Genomic DNA, 23,458 nt, shown 5'->3' with positions numbered 1-23,458 from the left:
CAATACAGGCTTCCAGAATTATGAAATGTTCTGCTATTAGATCATAGTGTTGACTGGACAACTCTTTGAGCATGTGTACATTATTATAAATTACATTTATTTATTTAAGTGTATGGGCATACATATGCTACAATAAGCATGTGGAGATCAGTATACATACAATTTGTTGGAGTTGGTTCTCCCCTTCCACCATGTCAGTTCTGGGGGTTGAAGTCATGTCAGTAAGCTTGGCAGCAAGTGCCTTTACTTGTTGAGCCATCCCGAGTCTTTCTGAATATTAAAAACCACTAAATCATATTTTTAAGTAGGTATGTGAGTGACATCTCAATAAAGATTATGTATGCAGTGGCTGATTGCCTAGATAGGATGTTTTATAGACTTTACCAAAGAAACAAGCTTTAAAAGGTATATGAACCACCTTCTGGTATGCCGATGGCTCTGCAAGTTGAACTCAGGGTCTTGCACAAAGGGTGAGCAAACGCCCTGCGAGGAGATACTTACTCAGCCTGTGAGGTGATAGTTAAAAGGGAGGGAGACAGGAAGCTCAGCTACTAGCTGGAGACAAGATGAGGAGAAAGCACCGTGGTGCATCTGCTGGTGGGGGAGGAGAAACCCTTCACTAGCCAAGAGCAGGGCGGGAAGACACCTGTTTGACCTTGCAGGGAAACCCTCACCATGGAAAGCCGCCATCCATCATTTTACTAACGGGACTCTAACTTTTTAGTAACAAGTACTGCTCATCTTATTTCACTTTAGAGTCTTGTGGCGGCCCAGTATGCAGCCCAGGCTGCACACTGCTAACTCTGCCTTCTGAGTGCTAGGGTACCAGGTATGTGTCATGCCTGGGAATTGGGGCACTCCTCCAGCTTTGTCCCTGAGCTGCCATCATGGCGCCCCAGCCACAAGTGGCTTCTGAATCTCAAATGTGCTTGCCCTGAGTGAGAGTGAGCTGAAATATATCTGAGATTTCCTAAAAGCCAGAAAGTAAGGATAGGAAAAACTAATTTAAGTAACATACTTGAACTCACCAATGTATGCCAAATACTATTTATTAGGTACTCAGTATAAAAACTGATAATGAGAAAGGGAAAATTCAGATTGGTTCAAATATCAATCATATACAAGTAGAGTTGTGAAGAACATGGATCCTAGCAAATCTACAGAGCAAAGTCTAGGACACACAGACTTGCTTGGTTTTTAGCTTCAATATTCCTTTCTCTGGAAGAAAGCTGGAAGAAATTGTGAGCATCCTCAAAGTCAGCAAGCATGAAATGGAGAATTTCCGCATCCCAACAAATGACCCGAATGCAAATACACTTTCCACAAGGAGACAAAAGGAGCAGGCAGGGAGTGAATGATAACTTGCAAAATATTTTGTGTACCCAAAGATAATGAGAAACCATGTTAGAACAGAGACAACATATGCCACAGCAGACAGGAGAGTCAGCAGGGCTGTGGTCACTGCGGGCTTGCCCAGGTCTGTCTGACCTGGCCTCACTCAACTCCCAGCTACCTGGAGGATAGAACCTCTTTGCTGCATAGCTCTCCTTCTAACATCAGGACCTTTTCTGATTTCTGAATCTTCCCCTAAAGACCTGTGGGGATGCAGATCTACTTCTCAGGATAAAGTTTACATTAAAGCAACTCAGAATCTGGGCTGTGCAAACCCCAAGTGCTAGGTACCTTGGGGTGGAGCAGGTAGGTAACATTTTTGAGTTACAGGAATCACAACACATTGCTGGAAATCAGTTATTTCATTACACTTAGGGTGAACTTACATGGCCTTGTTTGTTTGGAGACAAGTGAACCACCGGATCCTGCCGAATTAATCTCCCACTGGGGCTGTCTCGGAAAGCAGGCAGCACCTTTGATACTGCTGGGAGATGGCATGTAGGCTCTGGAACACAGCACAGGAAGTTAGGGTACAGACACTAAGCAAAGTACAGCTGCCACGTGGAGATGGCCTGCCACCCATCTCTCAGGGCTCCCTGACCAGTCAACTCTGGGCACCAGCAGCAAGCTTGTTAGGAGTCTACACTAGAGACAGCATGTCAGAAACTAGGTGACTGATGAAGAAAGCTTGAGCTGGTGACATGTCACATCATACATATTAGCACAGCCAAGTGCCACCAAACCAAAGGCCATGAATAACGCAGCAAAGTTTGGAACTAACTATTGCTTTGGGGAACTTTCAGAATACACGGTTAAACTCATGAATTATTCATTGCAGTGAGGCAGACCTAACTTTGTGTCCATTCCCTAGACAGGCACAGATGCAATCACGGTACTTACCGTGACAATTAGGGAACATTCTGCCTGTGGATTCATGCTGCCCAAGGACAAAAGAACTGAATCCCTGAGGTCCTCTATAACTCTAAGCTGAGCATGGCAGACCAGACACACAGCAGCTAGTTTACTTCAAATGATCGTTTCCTTTTGGGGGCCGCAATGGCAGTCAAGATAGGGTCCCCAAAACAAGAGGCAGCGATTTACCCCAACTGCCTAGAGCTAACAGCAAGAATTATGGACTTCACCAGCACCCGTCTTGACCTGCAGAGGATCAGGCAGCCTGTTCTGGAGTGACTCGACACCATTCCGGGGAAAGTGAGGCAGAAGCAAATATCCATGCAGATGAGTGAGCCTGTGAGCCCAGCAGAGCCTGCTACACTGTCACAAGAACCACATCGCAGGGCACTGGGAGCAGGGATGGATGCGTCTACCCAGCAGGTACCGGTTACAACCACTCCAAGTCTGGGGAGGTCAACTCTATGCATCACATACTAAGCCAGGAAAAACCTAACTTACTCTTCTTCATATATTTTCCCTAGGATGGCTGTCAGGTATGTCTAACCTGAGGTCTACAGGACACATGAAAACTGAGGACTGATGTGGGAGTGATTTCTTATTAATAAAGAAACTGCCTAGGTCCCTTGATAGGCCAACCCTTAGGTGGGTGGAGTAAACAGAACAGAATGCTGGGAGAAAGAAGCTAAGTCAGGAGTCGCCATGATTCTCCCACTCCAGGCAGATGCAGGTTAAGATCATTCCTGGTAAGCCAGCTCGTGGGCTACAGCAGATTATTAGAAATGGGCTAGTCCAGGTGCGAGAGTTAGCCTAGAAGAGGCTAAATAGAAATGAGCCAAGCAATGTTTAAAAGAATACAGTTTCCGTGTAATTATTTCGGGTAAAGCTAGCCGGGTGGCGGGACACAGCCCGCCGCTCATATTACAACAGAGGACGGCTATAAATGTAACCAACAAGAACATAAAACAGTAAACACTATAGGATTTTCCTCCTCCTCTCTCACAACAGGATCTTCCTATGCAGTCCTGGCTGACCAGGCTGGCCTTGAACACACAGAGATCCCCCTGCTTCTGCCTCCTGAGCACTGAGATTGAAGGTGTGCACCACTATGCCCAGCCACATCATTATAGGATTTTTCCCCCTTTTCTTTATTTTGTAACCTGACCAAGTAGCTTTTGAGTGTGACCTTCACAGATAATCAATTTTCAATTGATTTCAGTTGGCAATTTCAATGCCAAAAAGGTGCTGGACATCAAACAAGCCCTGGATTCCTTATGATGTGACAATTAGGGAAGGCTGGGATCTCCAAAATAAGAAATGTACGTCAGCATTTTGAAACAGGATTGCACTCTGTAGCCTGTGCTAGCCTGGAACACACTTTGTAGCCTAATAGAGCTTTGAACTGATGACATTCTCCTGTCAGCCAACCCCCATGCCCTAGTTTGAAATTAAAGGTATGGTCCCCATGCCTACCTAATGGATTTGGGGAGAAGAAAAGTCATCAAATATACTTCGCATGGTATAGTGAATTCTTCCCAGGCCAGCTCTAGGGGCACCTGACTATCAGTTTGATTTAAAGCTATATTGTACTGGAGGTATGCACCCCAGTATACTCAGGGGATCCATCCAAATTCACACCGGCATCATGAGCTGTGAAGATGCACTACACAGAAGGAGATGCAGGAGGAAGAAGACTGGAGAGCACTTCATGTGAGGAGATGAAGAGGATGTAACTATTCTTCTGGTCCCCAGACCTTCTGATTCCCGTGGAAGTGGAAGCACGGCACTGGACATACAAAGGTTTGCTGCAGTCTTGGTCAGAGTTTGCACTGGGAGCCAGAATAAGGCACTGATCATATGGATGTTACCATCCCAACAGAACCAAAATACACGGGACTAAAGACATCTGTCGGCAGCAGGGAGCAGACAGAAGATGCTCAGGTTTTCTGAGTTGGGGTGGGTGGGACAAAACTGGGAGTGACAGATGGGCTCAATAACAAAGCACACTGGAACAAAGCCTGTCTTCAGGACCCAGGAACCACACTTCTCTTCATCAACTTTCATGTATTTACTTGGGCACAGTCATTTGCACAGGCAAACCTATTAACCGTTAGGTCTTCTTTGCCTTAAATGTTTGTTTCAGGCATGAAATGTACATCTCTTTATTCCATAACAATGCTTTCATAAAAAAGAAAAAGGACTGCAGGACGGAGGCACAGGATGACAGGACACAACCAAGTTTCTGATGTACGAATTAGATCGGCATCAAATTTTTGGTCTATCTATTAAAGTTTAATCATTGAAATGACAAAAACTTCATTGTCACAAGCAGTGTTCACAGTGCCACTGGAGACAGGTTTCTCCTCCGCATCCTCAGAGGGATATGTACCTGAACAAGGCCCCACTGAATCCACTCCATTCTGCCGTTCTGTTAAGGAACCTGAACAAGGCCCTACTGAACTCACTCCATTGTGCCGTTCTGTTAAGAAATTTTCTTAGTTGACAGTCTAACAGTGGAGGAGAAAGCATTTTTTAAAATGTCCACCAGGCAGGGGAGGGTATCTAACCAAGATTAAATGTGAACAAACATTCAGTCTCTTCCTGCCTGTACAGAGATTTCTTTCTCCTTAGAAGTCAACATTAAGGATAATAATAATCTTCCCAGTCACAAGGCAAAACTAAGCAACCGACCCACCCAAGCACGGTCCCAAGGACACAGGAGCTTCAGCAGACTGGCCATTAAACAGAAGCCCTGGTCACTCCAGCTGACATTTGGGGTCATGAGCAATAAGCAGAGATCAGTTCTCAGGCACACTTACTAACTAGGGCATCCTTTACAGCTCCATGTTTTGACAATATCAAGAGGTACCTTGCTCTGAAAGACTGTAACATAAATCACACACTTACCCATCTGGTCGGCAATGCTGTCCTCACTTCTTTGCCAGCTGGGTGTGGATTTCCCAGTGACAACAATATCTGACTGAGTGTTCTGCCTGTCGATGGAGGCTGGGGATCTTCGGCTCACCCCAAACCTGTGGTGATTCCCAAGCAAAAGCAAGACACATCAGAATCTTTACCCACAAGGTGGAGTCCTGGTTCTGATGACAGGTATTACCAGTTTCTACTTGCACGTCTGTGCATGTAGAAATATCTCTCTGCTCAGGGAGGCAGGCCTATTATTGAAATCAAGTGGTAACTAGGGCAAGGAGCTTGCTAACGAAGACCCAGAGAGTAAGAAACCCAAGTCCCCAAGTCCACCAGCCCACACAGCCAAGTTCAGACTTCCATTTAGCACCATCCCACTTTAAATCACGCATACACAGCTTCTGAACAGTACATCAGTGGGGGGGGGGGCTCTTAATTCAATGAGGCACTAAATCATTAAGTTACTCTTGGATCAATTATTTTCTGAGCAGTGTACTCTATGACCAGAAATATTTACTGCAGTAAAATATTTAGGAAATTATCTTCTAGGTTGCTGTGGCAAATGCTGCTTGGTTAGAAGCACCTATGTAAGGCTTACTGTGAAAAACCATCTTATACGTGCAGGCAGTCCAAGAGAGAAACCTTGATTTATAAGGATATTAGGGAAACAGAGATTCACAAATCCGCTTTCTCTTCCTGAAGCAGTGAGAACTTTCAACACTGACCCTTCGGTCCTATTCTAAATGTACACCAAAGGAAGGCTTTTCAAAAACAGAGTAAGGATGCCAGTTAGACACAGATTCCAGTCTCACTTTCCTCCCCCCACCCTTTGGTAGCAGAGGAAATTAAACTTTCTCCATCTCAGGATTTAAAGGAGATAGTTTTTTCTATGTTCAATTAAGTAAATACCAATACACTTTAGTTCTGCCTTGAAAAGCATTTCACTTCTTACATATGTGTGTCAGAGAACCTAAGACAAACATCTTGTCCCTGAGGGATTTAGATAAAAAAGGTCTAAATCTCACACTGGGCCTCATTTTAGAGGGTCTTGTAGGAGACACACTTGATGTTTGAGGCACTGGTGGTTGCTGAAAGCAGTTTAAAGCAACCACTCAGCTTACACAGGACACACTCAGTGGCCAGGCATGCAGTCACCTAAGCTGCCCACTTCTCTACAGGAGGCTAGCACCTCTCAAAGAAACTTCTTCACAATGGGCTGGAATCTGCTCCCAGTCGCCATCACAGACAAGTATTATCCCTCACTAGGGGCTCACGGTTTTCCATATCAGCTACAACACTAATGTTTCCACTTACTTTGCTGATATACTTTTAGAGGATATCATAGACAGAAAGATTTTATTATTGTTAGCTCATTTACATTTTAGGGCTGCAATAATGATGAAGGTATGCTGACTTCTTCATTGCAAAAGCAAATCATACCATTTAAAATCTAATTTAAATAAGAAATAATTAGTTGGGCTTGTGGTACGATATGATAAGTGACTCACAACCTCTCTGCAGGGACTGATGAAGAAAAGCTAAAATTATTTTCTAGTCATCACTGAAGCAATTACAGTAAGATATGTGCACTTCAAACAGGCTACTGGGGAGACAGCAAGGTGGAGAAGGCGTATTCTAGAGTGCTTTTATCACCACCTTCTCTTAATATAAACATTTAACACCACCAGCAAAATATTCATATTCAATATGAAAAACAATGGAGGAGCCGGAGGATGGCTCAGCGGTTAAGAGCTCCGGATCCTCTTCCAGAGGTCTTGAGTTTGATTCCCAGAACCCACATGGCGGCTCACAACCATCCATACCTCTATTTCCTGGGGATCCAATGCCCTGTTCTGACCTCCAAGGGCACCAGGCATACATATGATACATATACATACATAAAGGAAGAACATGCACACATACAAATAAATAAATCTTTTTTAAAAACCCAACAGAATACTATCATAGTGGAGAAATCTAAGAAAAGTAATCAAATCACAAGTCCATCTGTCAATTAGTCTTTGGGAAAATGCAGACCAAAACCATTCGACTTTTCGGTGGTTCAGGTTCTTTCTCAGAGACAACAGAGAGAACACATAGCTCGGTTGGTTCTCTTACTCTGGGCAGAGGCAGCTTGTGTGTGCTATGCTGTATTTCTGTGCCCATGACTTCAAAGCCCTGATATTTGAGCCTCCTAACCTAAAGTGAACTTTAAAATAAGATACAGTTCCTTCCCTTTTAAAATTTTGTTGTTTTCTAGTGACACTGGAGACAAAACCTAGGGTCTCCTGCTAGGTGAGTGTGCTAATCTGGGCTACAGCCACAGCCTGCACTGGGAGCTCTGTCAGTGCAAATGGTTACTTTGGGGCATTAGTATCAATGAGGAGTAAAAAGAAAACAACTAGTTGGTTGTACGCCCTTAATCCCAGAACTCCCAGAATTTGGGAGGCAGACACAAGCAGAACTCTGAGTTCGAGGCCAGCCTGGTCTACAGAGTGAAATACAGGACAGCCAGGGCTTTAACAGAGAAACCCTGTATCAAAAAACCAAGTGACAAAATAAACAAAAACAAACAAACCAACACAGGTATTTTACAAGACAATTTTAAGCATGGGGTGTCATTATCTGTCTATCAGCAGCAGTATGAATGAACTCCAACGCAAGCAGGGTTTTTGCTGAGTTCATGTTGGAAACTACAAAGTCCTTCTGGCAACACTAAATGATACGTACGATGGAGAAACTGATGTTTTTTGACTTCGCTGCCGCACTGGTCATCTTATTCAGGTGCTCTGACCACTGGGACACTCTTCTATCTGGAGCATTAGCTCATCTTCCCTGCAGGTTGCATGGAGGTTTGTGAGGCCTGCCTGAAGGGATATCATTCTACATGTCTAAACGACCACTCTCCAGGGGACCAAATGGCACTAGACCTACCCTTCGGGCATGGACTTTTGTCTGTAGGTACCACCACCAGAGCCAGTCTCACTGGATGAGGACAGGTTGCTGGGGGAGTTACGGCACTGGGATCTTGCCAAAGCCATGGATGACACTGTCACATAGATGTCCGAACCAGGAGACAGCCTGCAAAGTGTGAAGCAAAAACATGAAGTCAGCAACTCATAGAGAAAAAGCCCAAGGTGAGTGCATGGCAGAGGATGTCATAGAAACGCCACAAAGGCAGTGTCCTCGTGGAGATGAGAAAACAATTGAAGCTCACATGAGAAACCTCAGCTTAACACCATTTCTGAGGGAACAGCTGGAAAATGGACTTGCAGGGTGTGGAATCCACAAAACAATTACAGGGGGAAGGACCTAGAAAACACACATGCTTCCAAAAGCTGCCAGGATTCAGTCAGGTGGAGTGCTATGCAGTCTCCAGGTCGGCAGAGCAGAGCAGAGGATAAGGGAACCCCAGTGGCATCAACCAGCAGTTGGTTCCAGAGCCACACACTGCCCATCACAGGGCCACTGCGAGATCATCCTTCTCGTACCTGTTTTCCTAGCTCATTACTCAAAGTTCGCCATATTCCTGCCCTGGAAACTGGTTTTTATAATTTTGGTTGATAGTAGCATCACACTAAGAACTTCCACGGGGAAAAATTCCTGGAATTGCACTGTCGGATTTTCACAGCAGGAATGTGCTATCTTGGCCACAGCATACCGGTCAGCTGACTACTAAGGCAAAGCTGGCACTCTGTGGGCAGGACAGACAGATTCTCCCTCAAGGTTCTCTACTCTAGTAGCCACAGGGACATCTGCCTGCTGACAACTGTGACCAGGCTTAGTAACAGTGAGCACCTGCAGATGCCTGGACTCCCCCCGTAGGGAGGGCTGCTCCCATGGGATAGCTGAGGAAGTGGGTTCTAAGTCATTCATCCCAGGCCCCATAGGCTGTGTTTTATGTGAGCTGCTGTCCACAGAGAAGGCAGGGATGGCTTCTACTAATGTATGGGTTTGACATGGTCAACAGACTTCTAATGAGAATCCATTCAGTTTCAAGCAGAGTGGAAACCCTGGGCCAGAACCTGGCTGATGGAATAAAGCTATTTTACAGCGAGTCTACAGATGGGGAAGGAGTTTCGCTCAGAAGGTGGCAGAAGGGCTAAAAGAGCCACACCAAGATGCTTTTCTAGTGGAGGCGGAGCAAGGACAACTGCTATGAGTCTAATTCCGAATTTATCCCAGTTCTCTCAGGCTGTCTCCTAGACCTGGCTTCTTAATCCTCTTCTAATTCAAATCAAGCTTCTTCAAAAGGAACAGCTTTCTCCTGGTGCCACAAATGGGACTGTCCTCTATTTGTTTCATGTATGTATGTATGTATGTATGTATGTATGTATGTATGTATGTATGTATGCATGCATGCATGTATGTATTTGTTAAAGATTTCTGCCTCCTCCCCGTCACCGCCTCCCATTTCCTTCCCCCTCCCTCAATCAACTCCCAGTCCCTCACCAGCCTGAAGAGCAGTCAGGATTCCCTGCCCTGTGGGAGGTCCAAGGATCTCCCACCTCCTTCCGGGTCAAGTAAGGTGAGCATCCAAACAGCCTAGGCTCCCACAAAGCCAGTACGTGCAGTAGGATCCAACCTAAGCATCTTGGAACCATATTTCCCTTTCTCTCTCCGATCTTCCAGATTTAACTATTCTAACCAAGCTGCGCATTTGTGTCTACACACGGACTGTGTCCTAGCACCCTGGGTACTAGCTTTGAAAACACAAACACTGAATCCGGGCTCCCACCATGACTGCCCCGTTGACCTCTTTCACCCTAACGGTCTCTGACTTCCAGGCTCTGTTCATGCCACCTCTCCAACAGCGTCTAGAAGTACTCTTCCACCGTGTCAACCAACCCCTAGAAGTTTCCCCAAAGTTTCCCTTTGTAGGATAGACAACCCTGTCACCATCTCCAAGTTCTGAACCACCTGGTACTATTCTACTCTCCCCTCCAGGGCCCCGTGTCTTGGCTCTGGATAGGCCGACTGTGGGCCAGAATCCAGAAAGCCACCACCCTCACACCTTCACTCATCTGCTGTCTATCTAGAAAGCCTTCCTCTCTTCCTCCTAACCCCCAACTCCAGTATTATATCTATATGCACAGAGCAGAACCTCTTCAAACCCCACAGTGGCCCATTCTGTCTCCCCGTGACACTGTCCCAACAGCACAGGACAGAGCCCTATCTTTATTTTACATGCATGAGTATTGTGGCTGTATGCATACAGGTACACCGCTTATATATCCCTGGTACCTGTAGAAGCCAGAAGAGGGTGTTGGATTCCTGGAACAGAGAGTTACAGAGGTTGTGAGCCACTGAACTTAGGTCTTCTGCAAGAGCAGCAAGTACTATTAATCACTGAGCTACTCCTGACCCCCTCCCCACTTTGTCCCAGTGAGGGGTTCTTACTCATGGAAGATCTAGGACGGCTAAAAAGTATTAGCTTTTAGAATCTGTAATTTGCTAAAGCTATTATAAGCTGATCAGCATGCTGAGACAGCGATGGAGTTCCAGGGGCTAAGACAACAGCAGAAACCATCACTGTCACAGATGCAAACAGAACACTGAAGATGCTGCTCTAATATGAACTAGAACAAGCAGAATACTGGTGTCTGGGGACTGTGATGGAAAGCCAGGCGAGGCTACCTTGAAGCACCTTGTCCCATGATCACAAGCCAGGCTCCCCAGTGGTCAATGTCTGACCACCACAGGGTTTACCATATACACACAGGGTGAAAGTACGATCCTCACAAGGGTCCCTCAGACACTTGCTCTGTGTTCCACCACTTGCAGAGAAAAACCTGTGCCCACATGGCATCACCTATTCTGGTATCACCACACGGACCTTAATGAGGATGCCAGGGTCCAGGCTGTGTCTGCAGACAGCTGTGTGCTTAGTGATTAGAGGAACCTAGTTGAACCTTGCCTAGGGTACTGGTTTTCTTTTTGGATTTGCCTTTATTTTATTTTATGTGAATGGTATTTGGCCTGCACGTGAGTCTGAGCCCTTTACATGCAGTGCCCACAGAGGCCAGAAGAGGGCATCATATCCCCAAGGATTGGAGTTATGGACAACTGTGAGCCACTCTGTGGGGGCTGGGAACCAAACCTGATTCTCTGAAAGAGCATCCAGTGTTCTTAACCACTGAGCCACCCCTCTCGTCCCCAGTACTGTGTTTTGATAGGAGAATGATCAAAACATATCTGAGTACCAAAAAATGGATGTTCCTATACTGTGTTCTCCTAAGATTTTTCTCAGATGTCTCAATCCATTCCGATATAACCAGGGCTGGAAGGGAGGAGGAAGGGGAAAGAGCAAGTCACAAACAAGAAAACTGAGTAAGAATGAGGGAGCAGCACAGACCCAAGGCAGCGTGATGCCACTTGCCTTCCTGCCCCAGACTCTGCCTTCTGCATACACCTAACATAGACAGACCAGATGTGTTTACATTTTGCACAGCTTTGATACCGTCCTGCAAAGAGAAAGAGATGCTATAGAAAACATGGGGAAATGAGGGTGACAGCAGGATATGAGGGCCAGTGGGACATCTAGGCAGCTGAGTCATATCAACGGGAATGGTGAAACGCTTACGCACATGGCTCCTTAGGCAAAGTTAAGATAGAACTTTTATCTTTGGCTTTAGAACTGGCTTTCTGTAGCCTGTTCTCCAAAGCATACATTAAACTAAAACACTTCAAGCTCGTTCTTAACATCAGCTCTTTCACTTGGCAAATGTCTCAGAAACTTCTATTTGGTTACTGGAGTTGTCCCAAACTGAAAAGTCTTCCCAGGAGGCTGGCGTTCATTCCAGCTCTTTTCTGTATTTATGGAAGTCAATGGTGGTTTTGTTTTCTGACTATTCACACACAGAGGACACGCACGGAGCAGCTGAAGGAAAGCCACCCAGTGTGTTTACATCTCCAGATACATGAACGCTGGGCAAAGAAAAATTAAAATCAGCTTTATTCCGTGATGCACAACTCCGCTGTTTTCAATACCATGACCCTGATGCCAACACACCAGTGTTTAACAGGCCTGTTCAGGAGTGACGGTGTGACTGTTTGCTGCCAGCAGTCCAGCGCTATAGAGCCAGACTGGTTATTGTCCTGTGAGCTCCCCCGCCACTCTGAAGTGTGCTCTGGTTGCCTGGGTGCCAGCAGGCCGGCTCTGCAGAGCTGGAGGCTAGCTGTTGCTGGGCATTGTGCCATTCTGAAGGGATGCTCTGAAATGGGCAGCAGTCTCTTCTCACAGGCTCTCAGCACACTGACCTCCCTAGACTGTGCTGGGCCCTCACGGCCTAAGCACACCTGTTTTAGGAACAGCTGTGCCCAGTACCTTAGAGTAAGGCCATGGAGCCTTTTCCTCTAAAATAACTCTTCCTGCTTTGTTGTGTTTTAAAGAAACCAAAACACTGAATATTAATAACCACACAGGTTTAGAGAATGAAGATTAACTACCTTTTAATTGCTATGAAATCTATAATCTCAGAGAAAATAAATAATAACCTTGTGGGGGGACAGAGCATAACACTGGGTGTTGTTCCTCAAGTATTGCCCTAATATTTATTTATGTTGAAACAGGTCTCTCACTGGCTGCTAGGGGTGAAGTCATCAATAGTCTTCCAGCTACGAAGTCAGTGAACTGCAATAATGACCAGTGCTGCAAGATATGCTTATGGGTACAATAGAGGCACAAATGTTACCAGCATAACCAGCCACTTTCTGGCTAGATTTAAGGCCCGCTCCACAGGAGGAAACACATGCCTGGTATCACAATCTAGTCCAGGACCCATGGTCGAACCTATCATTTTGCTAAAAGGACACAGTATCAAACTGCACTCTAGATTCCTATCTCTGTACCCACAGATCACTGCAGTGCTCAGATATCATCAGAGAAGTCTCTGTGCAGTGGACAGTGGGTAACACAGAAACTCGTAACTGGTCAAAGGAAAGAGAAAAGGGAGTGTGGATTGTTCAGCCACAAATGGGACATCTGTTCCAAACCCCTTCTTCAAGCTCAAGGACTACAGTAGAAGAGGCCAAGAGATTGCAAGAGCTAGAGGCCAGAGAGGAACAGAGGAAACAGTGACTTCTGGACATGACAGGGTAACTACTGTACTCATGAACCAATAGCAATACAAGACCGGCACAAGAACAAGCCATTCAATGCTCTAGCATAGAGTGGGGAGACATTCCTAAGTTCCTGTTCCTAACTGAATGTGTTGGTTTGAATGAGAATAGCACCCATAGGCTTGTATGTTTGACTATTTGGCCCCAGTGGGTGGAACTGCTTGGTAAGGATTAGGAGGTACCGCCTTGTAGGTGTGTCACTGTAAGTGGGCCCATGCCATTTACCAGTAGTGCTCTCTCTTCTGTCTCCCCCACCCCCACTGCTTTCTGCTTCTAGATCAGATGTTAAGTCTCAGCAACTGCTCCAGTATGCCCGTCCTCCCCGACGACATGTTCTCCGCCACGATGAAACTGCAAGCAAACCCCTAATCAAATGTTTTCTTTTATAAGTTGCCTTGATCATGGTATCCCTTCTCAGCAATAGAAAAGTAACTAAGATACTGAGGAAACATAGATAGCTGATGGCTTCTGGGGGAGGGGAGTCAGTTTTCTCCAAATGTGGTCCCTGGGAGGTGCACCACACTCCAGCGGATTGTCTCACATCCCAAAGTTGGTGGGAAGCAAACACTGAACTTGATGGGTTCTTTAAAAATAATAAAGATTAAAATGTTTTTAAAAAAGGACATGAAGTTTAAGGGGAGGAATCTGGGGGGGGGGGCTGGAGGCAGGGGAGGGACGATTATGATCAAATACAGTGTGTGAAATTTTCAAAGGATAAAATTATACTAAAGAAAATTACCAAGCCTAAATCTAAGATATATAATAAAATAACCCATGCCTAGCACTGCCAATGGACCAACCCACAGGCCTACAGTCGGTGTGCACAGTAGTGATTCTTAAGACCTACCATTCCCGACAGGGTCTGATTACAATTTACCAATCCATCAGTAAGGACTTCGCAATGCCCAAATAGTTAGTAGTATGATAGTTTCCTGAGTATTTAGGATTAATTACACTTCCATTTCCTTCTTTTTACTCCGAAGTGACAACACTACCCAGATGTATCCACAGAGACAAGGCCCTCTGTCATCCAAGTGCAAGAGTGGACGGATGGTAAAAACAATCAAGAGGGTCTCAAACAGCAGCTGTGACTGACAAATTAGATACCCGAGCCCATAATTAAGCACAGCATTCTGCCACAACTTAGCAATTAAAATGCTATCTACTCAGGGAACAGGACCAAGCTAGCTGTCCTCAGCAGTCTACACTCCAACCAGGACTCTTCCAGAATGACTTAAAAAAAAAAAAAGAGTTCTCTAAAGCAAATCAAGGTAACAGAATGACCGTTCTACCCAGTAGTTTCTGCACAGGTTGTGCTTAATTCAAGCAATCCATGGTCCTCTTTCATACATTCCTACTGCGTGCTCTGTGAAGAGCCACTGCTGGCCCCAATCTCAGCTCATCAGCTGTTCAGCCAGGGTCTAGACACAGCTGTGAGCATTCACAAGCTGGGCACACACCATGGGTGGGTACCTCTTGATAAGAATCAATTCTACAACTTAGGGTGATTCCGGAAGAGGGAAAGAAAAACAAAAATAATTGTAGGCAGGACCAGTCACTTTAACTTGTGGGACCCAGCATATAATGAAAACCAAGGTTCCCATGTTCAAACAGTCCAAATTTCCAAAACCAATATTCCAAAGACGAAAGCAGAGCACAGACTTGGCTTAAGTGTGGGGCCTGTGTGACTGCAGAGGCCTGAAGCTGACCTCCACTCCAGTGAACGTGACTGGAGCCCATTCAGTACATTAACACAAATCCATTTTCCTAATTTCTGTTGAGTGGTAGCAGGTTTTACTCATGCAACACATGGCCATGAAGTAGGCGCTGGAGTCAGATGGCTCAATGCCAACCTCAGCTTCATCACTAACCAGTTGTAACTTTGCACAACCTCTCTTTCAGGCACTGTGTGCCCTAAGAAGACTCATGCAAAGACCCAAAGGTGGTGCAGATGAACTCAATGGTCATCTAAAGAACTTAGGAGAGACTCAGGTAAGATGTGACAGTCGAAAGCGAAGCATAGGGTGCCTGAGATCAATTACCAGTCAGATCTAGTTGGGAACACAGGGGAAGAGGAAGCTCTGATGAAGAAAATACATTTGACATGGAAATTGACATGGGAAGCCAAGTCAGTCACAAAAGTCAGAAGGGCCATGTACGTGCATAAGGGGTAGAGGCTGCCCTCCATGGTGGCGCGCTGTGCTGGGGCACTGGAAGCCACAACGGGAAGGCTCCACCACAGGCCACCTGACAGTTCTTTCCCAACTCCAACTGACTTGAACTTTACGATCACTTTTTAGGCCCATTTAATTTGCCCAGACAGCTTCTGCAGCATTTCCCATGACTTCTGCTGGTGCCCAGGCCACCAGGGCTGTTTTCAGCATAGCAGACACCCTGAATTAACCATGACCCTATCCGTCAAGACTACAGCTCATTCCTGGGAACATACTAGTCCCAACACACGTGGAGGGCAGATTCACTTGCTACACCACCACAGTGCCTAGCTTGCACAGTCTGTACCTCTGGTGCCCTGGTTTCCAGGCACCTGATAGCCCAGGTAGCTGTGTAGGGAGGAAAGACTTCTGGGCATTTCAGTAGCCTGGACCTGGCACCACAGTGGGCATTTGCCCCTCATTCCTTAGGCTATTCTGGAGAATCCTTATAGGGGCTGGGAGGCTTGCCAAGCCCATGCTGCTGGGTCCTTTTCTGAATGCCTGAATAGCAATCATCCTTTAAAAAGGAGCATGAAGTATAAGCTCTCAAGCTAAGAAGGAAGAAACTTAATCACCAAGGAAGAACTCCAGGGCCGAGGAGATGGCTCAACAGTAAAGTGTCTGCGGCACAGGCATGAGGACCTGACTTCTATCCCCAGCACCACACAAAGGTGAGGCGCGGCAGGGAGTGCTGGTAGTCTCAGTGGTGTCGGTGCAGGGACAGATAGTGCATCCCGAGGGCTTGCTGGCCAGCACTCATAGCTGAGTCAGTGATATCCAGACTCAGTAAGAGAGAGACCCCAGCAAAAAAAAAAAAAAAAAAAAAAGCCAGGACAGGCTCCAAAGCCACAGAGAAACCCTGTCTCGAAAAACCAAAAAAAAAAAAAAACAAAAACCCAAACCCCAGCAAAAAAAAAAAAAAAAAAAAAAGGGCAAATGAGATGGTTCAGTGGATAAAGGTATCTGCTGTCCTATGATGCACACCCAACAACCTGAATTTGATTCTCAGGTGGAAGGAGAAAAATCGAGCCTACAAAACTGTCCTCTGACTTCTACAGACAAGCTGTGGAGTTCCTGGCCCTGCTTCCACAAACCCGCTCTCCCCACCACCGCCCCCTCTCCCGAGAACTCAAGAGAAGATGGGGATTATCTTGAAGTAGGGATGATAGGGATGAGGGCAGAAGTAAGAAAGAATGTAGGGAAACTGGACCAATTCCTAGGTCAGGCTGTGATACAGGAGTACACGGTAACCATGTCATACTTCATCAAGGTGGGCGTGATGGGAAAGGAAGAGGTGGAAAGGAGAGGGGCAGGGTGAAGAGTAAGTCAGTTTGGACTTCAAGCATGGTACGCCAGCGCTGACATACAGTTGCAGCAGACTTTTAGCAATCAGAGAGGTGTATAAATATGAGAAACAAAACGGAGGCAAAGACAAACCCCTTACACTAGGGTCTTCCTACGCACAGGTGATGACGGAACTCACTGAAGTGCGTGCAGGGCACAGACGCTGCACAGCATGGGGTCAAAGAAATGAGGAAAAACTGAAGGATGAGGAAGCAGGGACAAAAGGCCAATGATTAAAACAACATTAATTAGGGTTAGGAAGATGAGTGTACTCTTGGCTTCAATTACCACAACAAAGTACCCCAAATTGGCTACTTACAGAAAACAACAACAACAACAAAAAGCTGGGGTGGAGAGATGGCTCAAAGGTTAGTAACAATGGCTGCTCTTCCAGAAGTCATGAGTTCAATTCCCAGCAACCACATGGTGGCTCACAACCACCTATAATGAGATCTGGTTCCCTCTTCTGGCATGTAGGCATGCATGCTGGCAGAACATTATACATAATAAACAAATCTTTAAAACAATTTTTTAAAAAAGCTTTTCACTCAGAGTTCTGGGGTCAGAATGCTAGGACTGAGCCACTATTTAAGTCTCCTGTGAGTGTGGCATAGGATCACAGGGTGTGAGTTGGAGAGAATGCTCACATTCTGGACCACAAAACAGAAGGAGTAGGAACAGGAAGGGTACCATAATCCTTTGAGGCTGTGCTCCAATGACATAAGGACTTCTGACTGTGTCTTACATATTAAAGGTTCATGGTACCTCTCAATGGTGCCACCTGGGGGCCAATCCTTTGCATATGGACCTATGGGGGGGCACACACCCAAACCACAGTGACAAGAAAACGTTTTTAAGAGGGAATGGCAAACGTTAGCTAATAAGCTAGGCTGAGCAGTGTTCGGTGGTTTTGAGAACAAGGATGGCAACATGGACCTCGCCAGGAGCCCAACAAAGCTCCACATGCTGTGATGCCCAGATCCCTGTGCTACTGGAGCAACTGTGATCCAGGGAAAGGGCGTCAGTGCATCCAAGGTCCACTGAGCTCTAACCCAGACAGTAAAGGGTTGTGCTAAGTTTATTAAACAAGCAGAATGGAAAACTCTTTCATATACTAAGGTAACTTCTACTATCCAAAGCCCTTGAAATGATTAGATGTTTTTAACATTAGCACAGATCTAGAGATCGATGACTAGTCCCCAGGTATGTGTAAACTAAGCAATGCAGCAAGTCTAGTGCACTACGGGAGCTGTTTTTACTCCAGTCCCCCCCTTAAACTCTAGATAAACCTGACGTCCAAACCACAGTTGTATCATGTTACTTATTCCTGCTAAATAAATACTACTTTGTTAACAGATACACCCCACAAACACTATAAAATTCTGTAATCAGAAGGACATCTGGGGAGCATAAAATTCTCACATTCAAACTAAACAGATCAAGACCTCAAACGGCAAACATTCTATAGTCTCTAATGTGTTGGTTTCTTCTAACAATGTACAAAGAGCCTTATCCAGTTGAAAAATTCTTGCTAAGAATCCAAATACCAACAGATGTTATTGTTACATAGATGATGACCTTAAGTATTAAAAGAAAATAATTCATCCCATAAATCAGAAGAAAAAAAAAAGTCCTTTGGGCCTGTGGTTCTGCAGACCATGAAATGAAGAGTGGACTCCGGTAAAAAGGCAAATGACTATTTTTATCCAAAAAGGTCTGTGCTGGACCCAAGCAAGGCAAGCAGGCGTGTGCCACGCCAGACAGGCACTAGAGACTGCTGCTGGCTTATGCTGCAAGAGAGCTGGGTTCTTCACAGCTAAGCACAGCTCTGGGGCAGAAGGAATGGAATCAAACAACTGTAAAGCAAGTTCAAGCTCTGAATCAAGCAAGGCATTTGTGTGAACTACACAAGTCACCTTAAAGCCCACCTCATATTCATAAATGACATAACTACAAACGTAACTGCACGAGGGTTGGGGCTCAAAGTTAAACTTAAAACCTGGGAATGACAGGATAGAGAACTGATAACATGGAAGATTCCCATACATTTCACACTGGAGATGACCCAACCATCCTAGCAGACAGAAAGTGAAGACATGAGATTTCACAAGAAAGCCTAGAATCTGGGATCTTAGTAGGGTTCTTAGAGAACACCCTACATAGTATGAAGCCAGAGGGGGCAGTGAGTAGGGTTCAATATTCCCCCAAACCAATGATGGCCTCACTTCTGTCCCTTCTACCCCTACAGTTCAAAGAAACAGACACCCCTCCTGTACTCTCTGGCCCTCCCTCAGGAAGGTGTACCTTCCCTTGGGAGGAGGTGAGACAGTCAGTGGGCTCAGGCACATGGAAGATGCACCTCTAGGATCCTTGTCCTGGATCTCCACTGAGAAAATGCCTGCACCAGACTGTGGTGCCACCCCTGGGCAGGTGGTCCTGGTGTATAAGAAAGCAGGCTGAGGAAGCCACGAGGATCACGCCAGTAAAAGTACCTCTCCATGGCCTCTGCATCAGCCCCTGCCTCCAGGTTTCTGCCAGCTTCCCTCAGGGATGACTTGTGTCCTGAGAGTTCTAGGATGAAATCAACCCTTTCATCCCCAAGACACTCTTGGTCATGGTGTTTGTCACAGCAACAGAACCCTGACTAAACCAAGCCAGCACTGAAGTAATTGGCCACAAACAGAACACCTGCCTCCTGTCAGTTTGCTGGACTCTTACAAGCGTTAGCTTCTGCTGCAGATGAGATTCACCATGGAATCAGAACACATTCCACTGTTCTACCATGTGGAATACTGTGAATGGAAGTGACTGAAATAATTCCACCTGTGAAAGCCTCTAGATTGTTCTGTGGAAGAAGACGGGGCTGGCAGGAAAAAGTGGGCCCTTGAAACGATGACTTCCCAGGTTCATCTTTCAAAGCATGAGCCAAACCATGAGTTACATTTACACTCACCTCAGGAAGGGCCACGTTTGGAGTGAGGAAAACAAAGAATTCATTCAGAGATCACTTGGAGGCTTTTCCTTCTCAAAGGTAACAAAAGCAAGAGGACTCCAGATGGGGGGGAGTGACTTTGAGTGAGGAGCCTTTTACTGGGATAAACAGCAAGGTACTGGACATGAATCTTCAGTGAAGGATTTTAGAAAGGCCACTTCTCTGTGTGTGCTTTCACAAAATGTTTCTAAGTGGTTCCCTGGGATCCCAGGACAGCTAAGTGATGATGATGTACAAGCTCAAAGCTGGACTATGATGCAGGACTCCGCAGAGAGGCCTCCACTCTCAAGTGCCCTGAAGTAGATCCATGACTACGACACTGCCCATGGCACCCTGACCTTGCTGGAGAAGGCTTCTGTCACTGGGACTCTTTTACCCACCACAGCTCTGGCACACAGACAACACCCCACCTCTGAAGGCTTCCACAGAAACATTGAGGTGTGAGCATATGAGCAGAAGTGAAAAGAAAATGGCCATGAATGGGAAGAAAAGAAACTTCTAGCAAGCAACACAGACAGAAACCACCTCCTCCAAGGCATTCATCATCTGCAAAACACTTACATCCAATTGTTATTTACACCTGGAAGATGCAGTTCAACACTGGGCCGCAGTCCCAGTCTGAGGTGGTACAGTTCACTGAACCACGGTTAAACATCAAGACTGATCATCGAGGAAGACTCGCTTTTTTGGTAGGGGTCTACTCTGACTTTCAATTTGACTAGAGTTGGCTGCTTATATTCCAGAACCTTCACCCTTGTCCCCTTTGCTTATTTACCCCAGTGTTAAATTATTGTCTTAGCCCTTCCCTGTATGCTGCTTTCTTCCCACTTTCTTCTACCTTCCAACAAAGGTAGAAGATTTCATGGGAAATCCATTGTACTGTTTTGAGTTTTGCAGTGATCTGAATGAAAATGGTCCCCAGAGGATAACAGGGAATGGTATGACTAGGAGATGTGGCCTTGTTGGAGTAAGTGTGTCACTGGGGGTGGCTTTGAGGTTTCAGGAGCTCAAGTCAGGCCCAGTGTAGTTTTCTCTTCCTGTTGCCTACAGGAAGACAATGTAGATCCAGATGTAGAACTTGTGGTTCCTTCTCCAGCACCATGTCTGCCAGCATGCTGCCATGCTTGCCACTATGACAACAATGGGCTAAACCTCTGAACTGTAAGCCAGCCCCAATGAAATGTTCTCCTTAATAAGAGTTGCTATAGTCATGGTGTCTCTTCATAGCAATGAAACCCTAACACAAGGGTCTCCTCTCAAAATGCCTTTCAAATAAAATGACAGCAACAAAGATATCCAACCAAAACCATTGCTTCTATTTTACAAGTTGCCTCAAACAAAAATGAAGACTACCGAAGCTTCTACAAGTCACTGTCACCTCGAGAATCTAAGTTATCTAACTAAGTTTTAATGCAACTGCCACTACATATAAGGTGATGATTTCTGTTGATCATCCATAGAAACTAAAGAACACACATATAAACCTCACTGCAGGCGGCTGGACAGTCTGCTGGGAAAGCTCCCATGTTTGGAAGGTGCTTTGTGAGCATTTCAGTGTTACTTCTGAGAAACACAGCAAAGCCTAGCGCTTATGCATCTGGTGCTCTCTGAACTGGGGGCTCAGGCAGGGTGACATGGAGAGGGCACTCACCTCCTTTCCAGTGGGCGTCCATCACTGGAAATGCTTCGCGGGATGTTGGCAGCTCTTTCTGGAGGGGGCATTTTCCCATCTCCCTTCCCAGCATTTAGCCGTGATGTCATGGGACTCTGCAGCTGGGATGGGACCTGGGGTGAATGGGCACCCTTGCTGGCATTCCGCTGCCATTTGTTGTTATTCCTAAAGGGAAACTTGAACTCATAGGAAACACCTTCGTTCATCTTGTACTCCATCACTGGCATGCGGTAGGTTTCTGAGCAACTCCTATTAAAAGGGAAGACCAGGAAAAAGCAGTGAGTACTGCCTTATTATGTTGGTGGAGACTGACTATCACTAACATTCTTTCCATCATTGGGCCTTGCAATTTTCCTTTCCCAACCTAGGACCCCAGAAGAATACACAGTATTTTCTTTTACTTGGTCTCAAGTGTGGAGTTTGAAATGAGGAGTCCATAAGAAGGCACAGAGCCCATGTCTGCTGGGAGCACGGAGAACCAAGGAAGGAAGGGCAGCTGGAAGGTCCCCAGAGCAGGCAGCTCAGGGCAGACAACAGCAACTCTGCACACTTCGCTGGGAACTGCAACTGGGAACCTAAAGGGAGCGCAGCTACAAATGAGCTGGAACTCCAAGAGCCAAGAAATTAAGTGAAGAAAGATCCCAAAACCCAACCAGGGAGCCAAATTTAGCTTAGGAGGGAGAAAACCAATCACATACTGCGACAATTAGTAAAGCCCTCGGGAAGACCAGACAGTCAGACTTCATTTCTTTCCCAAGGACAGCGTCTCCCTTCCTGAGCGACACCAAAGGCCAGAGACACAAGTCCCGTCCCTTCTGCTCTACCTGAAACCTCAGTCCTCAGGAGGCCTGGAACCCACACTCCACTCTTCCCATGCACAGAATGTCACCGTTGGACAGAATGATTTCTTTTTGTCCAGGGACAGCAAGGACTTGGAAGGAAGCGTGAAGAGAGCAGCCGAGAGTCACTCATGAGGAACTCTGGAGATAGTGAATGTAGAGTGAGCCCAAGGCAGGCAGAGTGAGCCGCATGGATGAGCCACGGTTAAAATTGTAATTTTAGAAAGAAAGACAAAGTGGTACAATTGACTTAAGATGCTTTGTTTTATCATTCTTTTAAACACAGCACTGAAAAATTACTGAAATATTTTATGTTTTTCTGAATCTCATGCAGTTCACAGGGAACCAAACTACAGCCACCTGCCATTTCCTACTGTCTTCATGGCAAGGAAACACCTCATTGGCTTTATGGTCTCCTACCTATTTCTGAAAACCCATGAAGGACAGCTGGAACAAGTGTGGACAGCGCTCTGCAGGACAAAGCTACTGGCTGGTTTTAACGCCAGGTCTAAAAGGTCAAGAAAGCTTTCGAGTAGAGTGTGGTGGTGAATATAACTGTAAGACAGACTACGGAAAGTGAGATAGGTACTAATTTAGCCACACTACACTAACTCCATGATGGGGGTGCTATCCTCCACTACCTTGGCATTAAGGGTGAGCACAGAGGCCCAGAGAGGTCTACACAGCGAAGGGAAGGCAGACCAGGTCTTAACCCAAGGAATCAGCGCACCTGCAGGCTCACCCTACCTTATATCCTAACCAGAGAACAGCACTCTACCCCTAGATATCCTCCCCCATAATGAATCACACCTCACTCAAAGTCTAGCCTATGACAAAAAGGAACAGACAGCATCTTCTGTAAACCCAATGGGAGCTGTCAGCAGGCATCACCATTCAGGGCTAAATGTCACCAAAGAGCCAACTGAAACCTACTTTTAAAAAGCCTAATGTTCGGGCGGTGGTGGCGCATGCCTTTAATCCCAGCACTCGGGAGGCAGAGGCAGGCGGATCTCTGTGAGTTCGAGACCAGCCTGGTCTACAAGAGCTA

At 46.0% G+C, this 23,458-nt stretch overlaps 1 protein-coding gene across 7 annotated transcripts in view; it reads right to left on the bottom strand.

Annotated features, from left to right (window-relative positions):
• The window catches only part of Sipa1l1 (signal induced proliferation associated 1 like 1), a 287,022-nt gene that overhangs the window by 30,149 nt on the left and 233,415 nt on the right, over positions 1–23,458 (bottom strand). For all 7 annotated transcript variants that reach the window (XM_005343301.2, XM_013346036.2, XM_026779932.1 and 4 more), the window contains 4 exons: positions 21,551–21,820; positions 8,164–8,310; positions 5,212–5,336; positions 1,779–1,897 (listed from right to left, as the gene is read on the bottom strand). In XM_005343301.2, the coding sequence (XP_005343358.1) occupies positions 1,779–1,897; positions 5,212–5,336; positions 8,164–8,310; positions 21,551–21,820 (661 nt within the window). The remainder of the gene's footprint in view (positions 1–1,778; positions 1,898–5,211; positions 5,337–8,163; positions 8,311–21,550; positions 21,821–23,458) is intronic.

The sequence above is a fragment of the Microtus ochrogaster genome, chromosome 1, assembly GCF_000317375.1.
Source record: "Microtus ochrogaster isolate Prairie Vole_2 chromosome 1, MicOch1.0, whole genome shotgun sequence".
Taxonomy (NCBI): Eukaryota; Metazoa; Chordata; class Mammalia; order Rodentia; family Cricetidae; genus Microtus; species Microtus ochrogaster.
The sequence above is the reverse complement of the archived record's forward strand: the minus strand, read 5'-3'. Positions and strand labels throughout refer to the sequence as shown.